Source organism: Leptonotus elevatus, chromosome 2 (assembly GCF_054856555.1).
Source record: "Leptonotus elevatus isolate MCC_2025b chromosome 2, RoL_Lele_1.0, whole genome shotgun sequence".
In the NCBI taxonomy this organism is placed as follows: Eukaryota; Metazoa; Chordata; class Actinopteri; order Syngnathiformes; family Syngnathidae; genus Leptonotus; species Leptonotus elevatus.
The window spans coordinates 22,374,830-22,391,392 of record NC_141240.1 but is presented as its reverse complement, the minus strand read 5'-3'; the positions used below and the strand labels follow the sequence as shown (position 1 = coordinate 22,391,392).

Here is a 16,563-nt window from a genome sequence, read left to right as displayed (position 1 = left end):
ATTTTTAATAGTTTTATTTGGTCATATTTATCTTAGCATGTGAATGAATAGTGTCGTTAGTGGTTACAGTGCAGTGTTGCATCATTGCTATTTTGTCATTGTTGTGTTAACATGTTATGTTGTTATTTTGCTGTTACATTATTTTTCATGAGTAATTTTTGTATTATTGATACAGCATGTTATTGTTATGCTATTGTGTTGCTCGGATTTTGTTATTGTTTCAATAATGGTATGTTATTGTTTATTGTTACTGTTTTGTTGTTATATTATTGTTACATCAGTTTTATGTTTACCATTATTCATAGTTGTCGTCGGACTTCTCCGTCTTAGCTACCGGGTGAGCGCCTTGAGTGTCAGTGGTTGCGGTGCAGCAGCGCGGCGCTAAAGTGTTTGAGAGTCGAGGCAAACGTGAGCTGACGTCCTCGTTTGTCGGCCGTCCCGAGTGGCCGCCCGCGGCGCTGCCACATTTGGTGTGATTCAGCGCCGTTGTTGCGAGCGTGCGTAACGCTCGGCTCGTCACAGCGGGCCGGCGGAGCCTTTCGCTGGTGCTCGCAACGTTTGGTCACCATTGACCTCGCTGCGCGTCCTCGGGGCTCATGATGAAAGCTGCTGTCATAGTGGCCGGAGGACAAATGCCCTCCATCGACTCATTTAGTAAAGTTGCATCGCTTTCTGTCCGTGAGTCCTCAGCAAATCACTAAGCTCCTCCTCCTCAAAGACCGTAGTTCTGCCTTTGAGTTTTTGGTGCCCAAGATGCTTCTTGCTACTGCATGTTAGCCTAGAGCCCTAGATGTTAGCATGCCGACTGTTAGCATGTTAACAACAGTCCTTTCAAATTAGGCATTTGCAAGACTTTTCATTTTGTTTAGTTCAAAGTTTCAAACTACACCCTAAAACACGGATTGGTCAAATTAACCAAAAGAAAGGTTACCTTTGACCAATGTAGCTTGTAGTTATGTGTCTGACAGATCCTTTGGTTAAAACAACCACTCTAGAATGGTAGGTGTTTTCAAAGAAAATATATTGGTGATTGGGCCAATCGATACAAATTGGTCATTCTGACCAAGAGATTGTCACACGACTCACACCCATCTAAGTGGGGTGAGAGTCGTTCTCCACATTTGACCCATCCCCTGTGGGAGTGGTGAGCAAAAGCCACGCTCGGGAATCATTTGGTGATCTAACCCCCAAATTCCAACCCATAAGGCTGAGGGTCAAGCAGGAAGGCAAATGGGTCCCATTTTTTTTCATCTTTGGAATGACCCGGCTGGGGCTTGAACCCACAACCTCAGGGTAGACACTCTACCACTCGGCCACTGAGCTGGTCCTGCCCATCTAGACACACATTTCCATTTTTAAACACTATATTATATAATATATTGTAATCACTTATAATAATTAATAAATACATTTAGAAGACAACAAATTGATACAATAAATATGGTTCCAAGTGATCTATCTAGACTTACTTTCTATTGTAAATTTTATTCACTATTTTTTTTTTTTGCGCTTCTAGAAAAATGCCCTGTTTTGGAAACGGTGACATGTGAGGGAAAAGCCATCATTTGTAATTACGCACAATAATAAAATGATCATGAATGAATTAGGAGCAGTTTGTAATGTAAAATGTATTTATTGTGAGGTAAACATGAATACTATGTTATCTGCTATAAAATTAAACTACATCATATAAGTTAGTTAGGGCTACATTACTTTAAGTTATTGCATAGAGTATACAATAACTTGGTTAACGTTACTTCGACCTAAAAATAAGGTAAGGGGTAATCTTGGCATTTATTACAGTTTCATTGATCTAACATTGCAGTCTGGCATTGCAGTCTTTGCAAACTGGGTTAATTAACAAATTACTGAAATAATTACATCAGTGGTTCTCAAATCAGGGTACGTGTACCCATGTGGGTATGTGAAAACACATCAGGGCGCACGTAGGATTTTAAAATATATTTAAAAAGTAGCATACATGCAAGAAACAATCTTGGTTATTTTTTTATTTTTTTTTCAGTTTCTGCTTTTATTTAAAGTTAACTGAATTATTTGTTTTGAAAACCAACCTGTATCACGATCCCAAAGGAGGACTTGTTATGTTGATAATTATTGCGCAATTATTTGTATGTACTGTATGTTCCGACATGCCGTCACTCACTGGAAAGACGTTTATTTATTTCTATCAATTTGCTGTTGCATTGTTGCGTTAATGTTTTGTTATTGTTGCATCATCATCACTTTTGTTACATTGTTGTTGCGGTATTGTTGCATTATTGGTCTCATTGTATTGTTATGTCAGTGATATGTTATTTTTTTGTTATTTGTACGTTAACTGCTGGGTCATTGTTATGCTATTGATACTGTAATTGTTATGACAGTATATTATTGTTACATTTCTGTTATGTTGTTACATTATTGTTGTGTTATTGTTACGCTATTGTCGCCTCATTTTTATGTGATTGTTGTATCAATGGGTCATTTCTGTTTTCCTTTTGTTACTTTCGTCATTATGTTATTGTTGTTTCGAGTCGTTGCAAATTGTTGTTACATTAATGTTTAATTATTGTTATGTTATTGTTACATTACATTACTGTTACATTGTTGTCTCGTTGTTGTGTCATTGTGTTATGGTTGCATTGTTGGCGGTGGTGGTACATTATTGTCATGCTATTGTTACATAGTAGTTTTTTTTGTTTTTGTTTTTTTCTGGAGAGCTCAGTATTGTTCATTCGGTAATTTTACCCATTTGACAAGTCATCGTCATTGCTCCTTTAAAAAAAAAATGTTTTAATTAATTTTTATTTTGTATGTGGGCGAGGATGTGTATGTGCATGTGCGTGTGTGTGTGTGTGCGTGCGTGCGTGTGAGTGTGTATTCATTAGTTCACCTAAAACCTATCAAAAAATCCCATACCGTTCACCTAAACCAGTGGTGGGCAAACTCGGTCCTCAAGGGCCGGCGTCCTGCAGGTTTTGGAGGTTTCCCTGCTGCAACACAGCTGATTCTAATCAACAGAATCGTTACCAAGCTTATGCAGAGCTTGCTGATGAGCTGATCATATATCAGCTGTGTTGGAGAAGGGAAACATCCAAAACCTGCAGGACTCCGGCCCTCGAGGACCGAGTGTGCCCACCCCTGACCTAAACCGAACACCGCCGTCAGGAGACCCGAGGAAGGACCAAAGAAAAGAAAGGAAAGTGAAATCCAGCACCGACCAGACATCACCTACTACCCACCGGGTTACCAACCAGAATCTTTTATCAACCCCAGAAACATCTAAATTCCAACAAATTAGGGAGACCTCAAGAGACCAAAGGAGAGACTGAGGAAAGGAAGGAAGGAAGGAAGGACAGACGAAGCAGAGTGAGATCCACAGACACCAGCCTCCACCGATTCAATGACCTGAGGGAAAAGCAGATTGCGTCTGAGTTTCGATAGATGCTGGTGTGGTGGATCTGGCATGCATGAAAATCTCCACCAAAGAGGGGAGCCGTCGACCCCTGCCAGGACAGAGCAAGCGCTCCACCCACGGCTTTTGTCATTTCTAGTGCCTTCCACCAGGCAGTCAGGGTGGCGGAAATCATTGGGTTTTCAAAACAATTGTGTCGCTTAATCGATGTTGTAATAAAGAGTAAATCTAGAAATCTGAGGTTATTACATTCCTTCTGTTCTAGTTCCAGCCAACAGTTAGTATCTCTGTTGTGCATAAAATTTGGTGCTTCTAGACCTCCTTTGGATTTACTTTTCTGAAGAGTAGATAGACTACTTTTTTATTCCAGTAAAATTTTGTAACGGCCGAGTCCAACAACTGGAACCAGTTAGCCGTAGGTTTAAATGAAATCATTGAGAAAAAATAGTTTATTTTGCGTAAAACTTTCATTTTAATGGTGGCTATTCGTCCTATTAGAGAAATAGGAAGAAGTTACATAGTTGTTATGATAATTATTACATTACAGTTGTGTTATTGTTTTGCTATTATTAATGTTACATTTTTGTTACATAGATTCAGTGTTGACTACGTTTCACGTTATTGTTACCTTAATATTGTGTTATTGTTACATTATGATGCACCATTGTTTTTGTTTTTGGCTATTTTTTGTTATATTGTTGTACTAATGCTATTGAGACTCTACTTTTGCATTGTTGTTATGCCTTTTGCCACTTGTTACCGTCTTACTGTTGCGTCATTGTGATCGTGTTGATGTTACATGATTGTTATGGTATTGTTACTTTACTTTTGCATTATGTTTTTGATATTGTTACATTGCTGTCACATTATTGTTGTTGTATCGGTTTATTATCCACCTGACTCTCTATCGTGCTCAAGTGTCAAACTGTCACAAGCTTTTAGGATGAGTTGGACTTGTCTTCAGCTTGTTAAATACGAGCCTCAGGGTCCACTTCAGTTCAGGTTGAGTGAATGTGAAGCATCACATCCTGTCCCGCCTGATAGTCCAAATGCGGCGTGGACCATCGATCACGCCATTGGAGCCTTGTTTTCGCACATTGTTGTCTGATGATGTCACTTCCTGTCTCCGCAACAGGTTGTTCAGCGTCGTCCTGGAGACCATGACGCACAAGTCGGGCGAACAGGTGAACACGCATCACGTGCCGGGCAAACCTGGAGGTCTGGACGTCAAAGCTCTTCGCGCCTTCCGGGTCTTGCGGCCTCTCCGGCTGGTTTCCGGAGTTCCAAGTGAGTGTGCGCGGCGGTGGGGCTTGTGGTGGCGATATTGTTTCACGTGCGTGTGCGACAGGTCTGCAGATTGTGCTGAACTCCATCATGAAGGCCATGGTTCCGCTGCTCCACATCGCTCTGCTGGTCCTCTTCGTCATCATCATCTACGCCATCATCGGCTTGGAGCTCTTCATCGGACGCATGCACAGAACATGCTACTACATCGAAAGTGGTAATGACCATTAAACATCACAATGACCTTATGCTTGAAAAAATCCACACGCAAAAAAGAGAATAGGACTGTACTCTGCTAATATTTTTAGTTCTAAACCATTTTGTTGTATTAGTATGCCAGTCTCTATGTGTAAGTGTGTATTTAAAAAAATAAATATGGTAATTTATTGTAAATTATTTTCAAATTCCTAGCCATGAGAACCACTGCGCTAAATGTCTTCGTGCCCCACAGAAACCTACGTGGAGGACGACCCGGTGCCGTGCGCCTTTGCGGGTCACGGCCGGCAGTGCTCGTTGAACGGCTCCGAGTGTCGCGGCCGTTGGGATGGGCCCAATGGCGGCATCACCAATTTCGACAATTTCTTCTTCGCCATGTTGACAGTTTTTCAGTGCATCACCATGGAGGGCTGGACTGACGTCCTCTACTGGGTGAGAAACTAACAAATGCCAGACTCTACAAGGGGCTGTCAGGGACATCATTCAGGATGACCTCTCTCACACCGTACTGAAACAATCTCGCATTCAACTGAAATGCTCTTTCACACACTGCAGTATTTGTTTCCACTCACACAAACACACACTGCTGAAACACTCACATCACTACAATTTTTTTGCTAACTCCTGAAACTCCTCTCATACACACTTCTGAAAAACTATACTGAAACACTCTCTTACACCCTCCCGAAACTGAATGCTCTCATGCTCACTACTGAAACACTCTCATATGCACTACTGAAACACTCATACGCACTACAAAAAACTCTTAGGTACTGCGGAAGAGCTCTAACACACAAATGATCTGATACACAAGCAAACACTCACACACTACTTTCATATGCACACTACTGAAGTGCTCTGACACACTACTGAAATGCATTCACGCACACTACTGTTTTTTTCCCCAGCTTAAACACATCAATGAAATTCTCTCATGCACACTACCGAATGTTTCACAGCACTATTGAATCTATTTGCACTCACAACCACACTACTACTGAAAGTCACACACGGTACAGATTTTTTTCTTACGTTAACTACTAAAACACTCTCACACACACTACTGATATGCTCTCATTTATACCACTAAAACACTTTGACATTCACTACTAAAACACTCACACATACTACTGAAACACTCTCGTTCACATTATTGAACTAATTTTTTTCTGCTGTCACACACACATAAACACCACTGAAGGACTCACATAAAAACTACTGAAATGCTCTTAGAGTCACTACGGAATCCCGTCTTTCAGCATATTACTGCATGTGAGCTTATTTTATTAAGTGTGAGAGTATTTCATTAAAGTAAATGAGAGGATCTCAGTTGTGTTTATGAGAGTGCTTCAGTAGTATGTCAGAGAGGTCATCTTGAATTATATTGCTGATGGCCCTCTGTAGCATTCTGCCTCTTTACATGCCCCAGCCGTCATGGCCGCCCCATAATCTTCTCATGCACGCAGATGAACGACGCCATCGGCTTTGAGCTGCCGTGGGTCTACTTCGTCAGTCTAGTCATCTTCGGCTCCTTCTTCGTTCTCAACCTGGTTCTTGGTGTCCTCAGCGGGTTAGTGAAATCCTAATAGGGATTCCTGACTCTCAAATGGCACAGTAACAGTATTGTTGAGTCAGCGTTACTGTTGCATATTTTATTACGGTATTGTTGTATTTTGTTGTGTTTTTGTTACGTTGTTCTTGTGCGATTGGTGTGTTATCGATGACTTTATCATGCGGTTATTGTGGTCAAGCCTTGAGTGATGTTGTGTTGACGTTGCAGAGAGTTCAGCAAGGAGAGGGAGAAGGCCAAGGCCCGAGGAGATTTCCAGAAGCTCCGAGAGAAGCAGCAGATGGAAGAGGACCTGTGTGGATACATGGACTGGATCACTCAGGCTGAGGACATGGACGACCTCGACGGGGATGGAAACCCACGTGAGTGTGCGTGTGTGTGTTTTTGCAAGTGTGCGTGGAGATTAATCAGGTGTTCGTGTGTGTGCGTGTAGGTCCATCTCTAGGTGATCTGTCAGATAAGAAGAGAGGGAAATTTGGATGGTTCAGTCACTCGAATGAAACACACGGTGAGACTCGCACACAAACACACGCATGACCTTCTCATCAATCAAACATTCAGATCTGCAAATGTTCTCAACTTCACAACTCATGTCAACGGTCACAGGAGTTTGTCATGTCTCTCACTCAGCAAGTCTCCCCGCCAGCGAAACGGCATCTGAAAACACGGAAAACATTGATGAAGAACACACCAACTGCTGCCAGGCCTGCTGGTAACAAGCACACACACAAGGCTCAAGTCAACCGGTTAGCTTAGCAATTAACATCCCCTTGTTCTCGTTCAGTTCTCAAATGATGAAGATCGGCTGCTGGTGAGTTCAAATCCCACGGAATTTAATTGGTGGAGCAGGCAGACTGACAGGAAGTGACCTCACGGTGACATATTTCCGCCATTGTGGATCCAGTCGGACTCTGCGACGCTGGAACCGAGTGTGTCGCAGGAACTGTCGCACCGCCGTCAAATCGGTGACGTTCTATTGGCTGGTCCTGCTGCTCGTCTTCCTCAACACGTCCCTCAGCGCCTCGGAGCACTACAACCAACCTGATTGGCTGACACAGGTGCAGGGTACGGCCGCCGCCCTCGCTTTATAAATGTTGTGTGTGTCAGTGTACGTGTGTGAGATGTAGTTCATGATGATGAGCGTGCACGTAGTGATCATGTGTGTGTTACCAAGTGTGTGTGTGACCATGTTTGTAGATTACCGTGTGTGACTATGTATGTGTTACCGTGTCTGTTAGCAACTGTGTGCGTTACTTTTTGTGTGTTGCTATGTGTGTTACTATGTCTATTCTACCATGTGTGTTTTACTATTTGCATGTTACGAACTTACGATGTACATGTCGCATGTGTGAGAGAATAGGTTGTTGTTGCCAAGTGTGTGTGACCTTGTGTTTTACCATGCGTTACTGTATGTGTTACAAGTTTGTGTGACCATGTGCATGTTACCATGTGTGTGTGTGAGCAGGTCTGTGTTATAAGAGTGTGTGATCCTGCACGTGTTTGCGTGTGTGTGTGTGAGTGTGGTCTTGTTTTTGTGACATAGTGGGGCCAACATTCTGGGATTTCACAGAGTTGTGGGGCCCACTGGTCCATGGGGCCATTATGCTGGGCCCCACAAGTTTAGTCATCTTGTTGAGGGTCAAGACTTAGCTTTAGGTTTGAATTGGGTTATGGTTGAGGTTAGGGTAAGGAATAAGGGTAGGCAATTATTTTTTATGGTTAGGGTTTGGGGAAGGGCCTAGGAAATGCATCAAGTCAATGAGATGTCCCCACAAAGATAGTAAAACAAAAGTGTGTGTGTGTGTGTGTGTGTGTGTGTGTGTGTGTGTGTGTGTGTGTGTGTGTGTGTGTGTGTGTGTGTGTGAGAGATCAGTTCTGATACCAAGCGTGTTTCCATTTGTGTATTATTAATGTGTTAACTATTTGCATGTTACTATGTATTTGTTACTGCGCATGTTACCATGTACATGTTACATATACACATGTTTGTCTTTGTTACCACGTGTGCGTGTTACTAAATGTGTGTTACCATGTGCAGGCCAAATGTGTGTGTGTTACCGTGTGTGTTACCATATATGTATGGGTGCGTTACTTAATGTGTATTACCATGTGTATATTATATACATCTGTGCGTTACCACGTGTCTGACCATTTGTGTGCTACCATGTAAGTCATGTGTGACCACGTCTGTGTTACCAAGAGTGTTTGACTATGTGTGTGTGTGTGTTACCATGTCTGTTTTACAATCCGAGCGTTACAATGTGTGTGTTACCAGGTCAGTGTTACCAAGTGGGTTACCACCCATGTGTTAGCGTGCATGTAATCAACCATGCGCATGTGACCGTGTGTGTGTGTTACAATGCGATGTGCAGATATCGCCAACAAGGTACTGCTGTCACTGTTCACGGTGGAGATGCTGCTAAAGATGTACAGCCTGGGCCTGGCGCATTACTTCGTGGCGTTCTTCAACCGCTTCGACTGCTTCGTGGTGTGCGGTGGCATCATGGAGACCATCCTGGTAGAGCTGAACATCATGCCACCGCTGGGAATTTCTGTGCTACGTTGCGTCCGCCTGCTACGTATCTTCAAGGTCACGCGGTGAGAAGACGCTGCGCGATGAAACTTCTCTGCCGACAAAATAGTTTCCACTTTGTTATACTCATTTTTGTACTTTGTTACTTCCCACCACCACTGCTGACCATGATCTCTTCTGTACAGCCATTGGACGGCTCTGTCCAATCTGGTGGCGTCTCTGCTCAACTCCATGAAGTCCATTGCATCACTACTGCTGCTGCTCTTCCTCTTCCTCATCATCTTCGCCCTTCTGGGCATGCAGCTCTTTGGCGGCAAGTTCAATTTTGACGAGACGCAGACCAAGCGCAGCACCTTTGACGCTTTCCCACAGGCGCTGCTCACCTGCTTCCAGGTAAGATCGCTGACCTCAGTGACATATTCTCAATCGCATCGTTTTTACACATCTTTATAGCCTGTTACGTTATTTTATTCTCACTTTAACGCATAACCGATATGAAGCTTAATTCATGTTTGACCTGCTAGCATTTAGTTAAACGGTGAAGTTTATGTAGTTTACCTGTCTTTGTAGTTTTTGTAATGGCATGTGAATATTCAACTTTCACTGTATATTCGTTGAATATTCATTCTGAGAGTATGGATACTTTTACTCTTGATTGCTGCTAAACAAAAAAAAATCTCTCTGAAACTTGTATATGTTTTAGAAAAAATGTGAGAGATTACAAACACTGAATACTTTTTTTGAGTTACATGATGCACAAGGTCAAGTTTTAGGTCAAATTATAGGTCAAAAGGTCAAATTACTGAAATATGCACCAATTCTTCTACATGATTGTAGATTTGGAATCATTGTTAAATTCCCTTTACAACAATACCTATTTGATTAAGATTGACCCAGTAGTTCCCTGAGATATAAGGGTTCAAAGAAAGGCAGCCACACCCCTTTTTACTAAAAATGTCAAATTTCAGCAGGCCGTAACGTTTGTAAACCCTTGCTCCAATTGACCAAAAATTGTAGATTTAGTGTTATGCCAATGCTATCAACAAGTACACCACGTTTTTATTAATATTAAGGGTGTACCTGGCGATTCGATCCGTATCACAATTCATGATTCGATACCGATTAATCCCGATACAAATCTATAAAGTGATTATTGCGGATTTTTTTTACTCAAATTTAGAAAATAAATATCAGTAAACTTGTACATGTACACTGAAAGATTTGTATGAACATTTATTTATTTATCTGAAACTTCAACTCACTTTTTAACTGTAAGCCACTGTTTTTAACAAGCAATCTGTTTTGTTTGAACAGCATTGAAATAAAATATTAAGGCTTGATGTTAATAAAACATTCTTCCATGCTTAACGTGCAAAGCCTAACCCTAAGTAAGACGTTTTGTTGATTTTCCATAAAAAAGTAATGTTTAAACATCGATTTTTTTTGTTTTATTCCTTTTTTCCTTTCAAACACATTATTACAGGTTACATCGATCACATCTTATCATTTGCAACATTGATATCCGAAAGAAGGGCTGACAGTTAGAAGCCATGGCTTATTAGTAACCCGTCCCCATCAATTGTTACTATACGCATCAGCCATATCAGTTGATTATGAAGGTCATCGATTCATATCGTTATCAATCCCAGACTTAAGTCTGCACACTCCTCGCTCAGTTCATCTTGAGTAATGTCCATGTATAAGTTGCAGCTAGTGCCAACCATTTGGAATTGGCAAATCGGTTCCTGCACGCCACTAGACAGGCCCACCCAACCAGGCGAGCAGCCAAGGCGAGCGCATGCTCGTTCACCAGTAGCGTCTTCGCTGACCTTGGATCTGCTTTCACACATGCTCATGTGAGATTTTCATTGACGTAGACATGTTTACCTTTAAGCTTGTAGCAATCTCTCAAAAGAGCAAATTTGTTCTTCCTGTCAACAAACCTGATCAGAACTGCCGGTGGTCGTGTCCCCCCAGTTGGAAGCGAAAAGCACATCTGAATGTGCGCTGGATCCACAATTAATTCAAAAATTTCGGAGTCGAGTTGGCACTTGTTCGACAGTCTCGTTCGCGGAAGTTTGGTCAGAATCAACTGCACTTGTGCTGGTCGCAGCTCTCACCCGAGGGCCGCGGCGCGGTTTAATCTGTAACCTGTAACTATCACATTGTTGATACGAAGATTCTGTCCAAATCATCCACTTTTTGTTCCAATGCGTCAATCTTTTTCTTGTGTCTCTTTCTTCAACTGCTGAATTTCCTGCAGAAGTGGCTCGATGCTCTTTTTCATTTCAAGTATTTCGGTGACCATTTCTTTGAGTTTTGCAAGAGAAGATTTTATCTCCTCAGTCTCATCAGCTCATATTGCAACAATGTAGTTAAAATCCCAATGTCAACTAAATAGTTAGAAATCACGAGCGAGTGCAGGAGCGAGTACAGATGCGTCCTTCCTCGACAGATGCCTCCTTGTCTTCGATTCGGCCGTATATTGAATCGATTTTTTTTAACACCCCTAACTAATATTGACATCTACTTGATTAAACCCACTGGGGGATTTGGCATCTTTAACCAGGTGGATTCTGCATGGCATAGTGGTAGGTTGCCAAATGCCAAATTTGGTCACACTACACAAAAAGTGAGTTTTCCTTTGAAGAAAAAAAAAAGGGATCACAATCTTTTAAATGCAGATTTTCACATATAATATTCGCAAAACTTTTCAAGCCTGCAGTTCAAGTCTAAGTCAAATTGAGTAATGAATAAGTCAACTTCATAAGTCTTAAGCAAACAATACCCAGGTCTTAAACTTTTTTGACTTAAGTCTGACTCAGGTCAAGTCATGTGACTCGAGTCTCCCACCATGTTTCAGATCCTGACAGGTGAGGACTGGAACGTGGTGATGTACGACGGCATCATGGCGTACGGCGGCCCCGTCTTTCCGGGGATGATCGTCTGTATCTACTTTGTCATCCTCTTCATTTGCGGAAATTGTATCCTTTGCCACATCCTCTTCTTGTTTGTGCGCAATCAAAATGGAGGATAACCCTGAGGAACTCCACATTAGCTTAACAAAAGAAGTTTAATTGTAAATGTTCAAGGTTTTTTCATTTATTTGATATATTTTTATTTTTTATTTTTTTTCCTACAGATCCAGGGTCCCTCTATTTTTATTTAGCATTTTACTTTAATTATATGATTGAAGCAAACGAAAATGTTAAAGAATAATAAAATGCATGTAAAGTCCTTGAGCCAGTGGGAGGAATGATCAGAACGGTACCGCCTCTGCTTGAATTTGAGCCAGGAAAAGCCCTGTATGTTCTTAACGCGCCTCAGACATCCTCCTCAACGTCTTCTTGGCCATTGCTGTGGACAATTTGGCCGGAGGGGATGGAGACGACAAGGCGAAAGAGTAAGTGGCGGCGGGAACGGGCGGCCGTGATCAGCTGGACGCCAGGTTGACAATCTGCTGTTTGTCTTGTCCTCCATGCAGGAAAAAACCGGAGGGAGTGGAGGAAGAAGAGGTGGAGAAGGAGGAAGTGAAGGTGGCGATGAACGTGGCAACTGCCATTTCACCTGCTTTGTTTTTTGTTTGACATTTTTTAACCTTGCGTCCACAGGTGGACATTGACGAGGACACCGAGTACGAGGAAGAGGAGGAGCTTCCGGAAGGCGTAGATGGTGAGATTATGTCATACGATATGATGACATCATCTGGTTCTCATGACATCCTGATGACATCACCTCTGTGGCCGCCTATCAGACGGCGGCGTGCAGCTGAAGATGGCCGACCTGGCGCCACCCAAGGAAAAGGTTCTTCCCATCCCAGAAGGCAGCGCGTTCTTCTGCCTCAGCAACACCAACCCGTGAGTTCTGCTTCCTGCTCGACATGCGCCAGCTTTAAAGGTGTCCCGTGACGTGTGCGCGGTTTGTTTGTGTGTGTCTCCAGCATCCGAGTGGCGTGCCACACTCTGATCCACCACCACATCTTCACCAACCTCATCCTGGTCTTCATCATCCTCAGCTCATGCTCATTGGCCGCCGAGGATCCCATCAGAGCGCACTCCTTCCGGAACAACGTGAGTACAGCCCAAACCTGCTCGAACAAGCAAAGGTGCATTGTGGGAGCCGAAAAAATTAACAGAGATGGCGATCAAAGACGGGAGTCGTGGAGGTCTCCACGCCAGTGGATTGAGCGGATTATTCCAGAAGTGGGTCAGCGGCTGACAGAAACATCGGCAGTCTAAACGTGCACGCACACGGCGAGCGGCAGCAGCTGTGCTCATGCAACGAGACCGGCAATTGCACAGATGTTCACTTTGGGTCTGTGTGTGTGAGGGTGCGAGGGTCTACACTTAAGGCTGGTTCGTGTGCCGACTCGACTTCACAAACTACTTTTCACGCTATTCTAGGGTTGCTCTATTATGAAGAAAATATGAATTGCAATTATATTGTTAATAATTGAAATCACGATTAGGATGACCATTTATTTTTTGGTACAAAACAAGAAAATGTCTTAACGTGAAAAATATTAAGATAAATACAATTCTTTGAGACACTATGATTATGCTAGTTCATTTTGGGTGAAAAAAAACTTTCTCGATCACCCCCAATTTCCAACAACATACACCGTCATCTATAGGAAAGTGGTTTTCCGCAGGACCTGTCCCACTTTGCTCGCCACCTTGCGCCCTCACTTACCAGGAGGAACCCACGTTTTTTTCACTACCCGACTCGACAGCAACAGCAACAAAAATCGGCAGTTCCAGTTGAATCGAGTGGAAATAACTACTCATTATCTTCTGTGCGTGTACATTATTGAACACCGACAAAATTACCCTATACTTAGCAGTTAGCAATTAGCATTAGCACGCTAGCGATTACATTCAAATATTCTATATTATGTTTAGAAATGTAATAGATTGTGTTGAATGAAAGAAAGATCTCTCTTTATTTACTTAAATATTAAAGAAAGACAAAAATGCAGCATAAATGGACCCAAATAAAAAATCCGCTCTAGAGTGAATCTGAATCAAGTGAACCGCAAAGTAGTGAGAGAACACTGTAAACGTTGAATTGACTGGGAATAACTACTAATTATCATCTTCTGTGCAATAGCTTTATTAAAATTTGATTATGCTAAACGCCAGTTAGCAATCACAATTAGCATTAGCGCGCTAACAATTACCACTTAAGGCAAACAAACACTAACCAATGCAGGGTATATAAACAATATAACTATTTATGATGTTTTTTAAATGTTTTCCTCTTCTATGAATCAGCTGATTCTGATGATGCCATGGCATGTTTTTAGGTCCTAGGTTATGCCGACTACGCCTTCACCTCCATCTTCACCGTGGAAATCCTATTCAAGGTGAAGAGAGAGTGACGACACACGCAGGTTCGTTTGTCCTGTACGCTCACTTCCTGCCTTTGTGCCAGATGGCGGTCCACGGAGCGTTCTTGCACCAGGGCTCCTTCTGCAGGAACTGGTTCAACTTGCTGGATCTCCTCGTCGTCAGCGTGTCACTCGTCTCCTTCTTCCTGCAGTTAGTACTCAGTCTCGTTTGTCGACCAGGTGTATAGTGAATCTGCGGCAATTCGCAAACTCGCTAGCGCATAGTATTTACTGAAAAATATATTGATTGGTGCCTATCTGTGTATTTTTAGGCTCATTCTATAATGGCCTAAACTGGCACCTAACTACCCTGTTGCTTATTAGGCGCCATATTAGTGGGCGGAGAAAGCAGGGTGGTAAACATCTCAAGATGATGCAGAGAAAGGCCCCGATCGGTCAAAGTTAACAACTGATCAACTGCTAACAGCTAGCTGCTTAGCGTAAGGTAGCTAGCCCAACTAATAACTAAAGGAAGGGATTACTAAATGAAGCTCCTCCCTATACTCATACTTCAACTTAGTTCCTTAGCACCAATATGCTACAAGATGGCACCAAAGCAATACTTTCATATGAGATGGGGCTTTGGTCTGAGCGCAATAACCATGAACAGGAGAGTTTCTTACCGAATAATGTAGGACAGGTTCCATCCGAAAATTAGCAACTAGGTGAATGCCGAATATGTGGAAACACTGTCAAAAAACTTTTTTAAAAATGACTAATCGCGACATAGTAATTGTTAGATACCACAAACATGGCAGCTTCCTCCAATTATCGAAATCAAGGTGCACGCTAGGCTAACATGTTTGTATGTACAGTTCTAGTGCCATCTCAGTGGTCAAGATCCTGCGGGTCCTCCGTGTGCTCAGACCTCTGAGGGCCATCAACAGGGCCAAAGGCCTCAAGGTAAGCAAACCGGCGCGTTGGTCAAAATGGCTGCCAGGCATCCTGCAGATACAATGTGTGAGGTTTGATGATGACCCGTTGTGTATATTATATGCATGTGCGTGTTTGTGTGTGTCTCACAGCACGTGGTCCAGTGTGTGTTTGTGGCCATCCGAACCATCGGAAACATCATGATCGTCACAACGTTGCTCCAGTTTATGTTTGCGTGCATCGGAGTACAACTGTTCAAGGTAAAAGAAATTTGGGCACAAATAACTGTAACCTCTAATCCATCCTAAACCCAAATATGACCCTAACACTCCATTTGAGCCTTAATCCATAATCATACCCTCACCCTAATCCTAACCCCGTCATAATCTTAATCCAAACTCTAGAGATGAACCTTAGACCCACCAGTAACCATAATCCCCAATGAAAGCCTAACCCCAAACACTTCTGGTAGCATCACGCCGTATCCAACCCTAATCAATACCTTGGAACAACTCTAATCCCCAACAGCAAATCTAATCTCAAACAAAGCCTAACCTCTAATAAACAATGACATTAACCTTAAAATCCCCAATCCCAAACACTGCTCCAAACCATAATACAACTACAACACCAACAGAACTGTACATGAACCCACCCTTTAACCCCACTCCTAATTGAAATCCCTAATCCAACGCTAATTTTTACCCAAACTTTAACGCCAAACCAAAAGTTAAAATCGATTACCTGTCCACATTTTTAATTCTGTGTAGCTTCAACCTTTGACCTAACTCTTAATCCATAATCCAAGCCCCCCAACAAAAATCCTAATCCTCAAATCAAACCCTAACCCCTTAACCCTACTCCTGATCATAACCCCTAATCCAACAGTAATCCTAATCCCCAACCAAATTCCAGACCTGGGGTCCATTTCACAAAGCAGGTTTAGTGATAACCCTGAGTCTCTTAATCCTGAAATGCAGGAAACTCTGTGACTTCCATTTCAGAAAAGGAGGTACATGAAACCAGAGGAAAAAAAAGGTAACTCTAGCCTGTTTCATAAAAAGAGGTCATTTAAACTCTCGGTCAGTTACCGTAGTATAATCACATTAAGATTTCCAGTTGAGAGGGGTAAAAAACGCGGGGAGTTTCCCCGTTGCTATGGTTACTCGTCGAATCGGGGTTCCGTTGATGCGGTCTTTTTAGTGTGGTGGTAACTCCAGGTAAAACTTCTCCGCGTTGATCAAACTACCTCAAATCATCTGTCCTGGAACCGAAAACGCAGT

General features: G+C 42.5%; 1 protein-coding gene across 2 annotated transcripts in view; it reads left to right on the top strand.

Moving 5' to 3' along the window:
* Positions 1-16,563, top strand: part of cacna1fb (calcium channel, voltage-dependent, L type, alpha 1F subunit) — a 38,481-nt gene that overhangs the window by 11,284 nt on the left and 10,634 nt on the right. The window contains exons 6-26 of one of the 2 annotated variants that reach the window (XM_086067297.1): positions 4,551-4,702; positions 4,764-4,916; positions 5,151-5,347; positions 6,382-6,485; positions 6,696-6,847; positions 6,919-6,993; positions 7,116-7,197; positions 7,270-7,296; positions 7,390-7,550; positions 8,858-9,083; positions 9,204-9,411; positions 11,882-12,002; positions 12,346-12,421; positions 12,503-12,554; positions 12,630-12,690; positions 12,773-12,875; positions 12,959-13,088; positions 14,324-14,383; positions 14,452-14,558; positions 15,223-15,310; positions 15,433-15,540. In XM_086067297.1, coding sequence (XP_085923423.1) covers positions 4,551-4,702; positions 4,764-4,916; positions 5,151-5,347; positions 6,382-6,485; positions 6,696-6,847; positions 6,919-6,993; positions 7,116-7,197; positions 7,270-7,296; positions 7,390-7,550; positions 8,858-9,083; positions 9,204-9,411; positions 11,882-12,002; positions 12,346-12,421; positions 12,503-12,554; positions 12,630-12,690; positions 12,773-12,875; positions 12,959-13,088; positions 14,324-14,383; positions 14,452-14,558; positions 15,223-15,310; positions 15,433-15,540 — 2,443 coding nt within the window. Of the gene's footprint in view, positions 1-4,550; positions 4,703-4,763; positions 4,917-5,150; positions 5,348-6,381; positions 6,486-6,695; positions 6,848-6,918; positions 6,994-7,091; positions 7,198-7,269; positions 7,297-7,389; positions 7,551-8,857; positions 9,084-9,203; positions 9,412-11,881; positions 12,003-12,345; positions 12,422-12,502; positions 12,555-12,629; positions 12,691-12,772; positions 12,876-12,958; positions 13,089-14,323; positions 14,384-14,451; positions 14,559-15,222; positions 15,311-15,432; positions 15,541-16,563 lie in introns of both variants that reach the window. The other variant, XM_086067295.1, reaches the window with a different exon arrangement.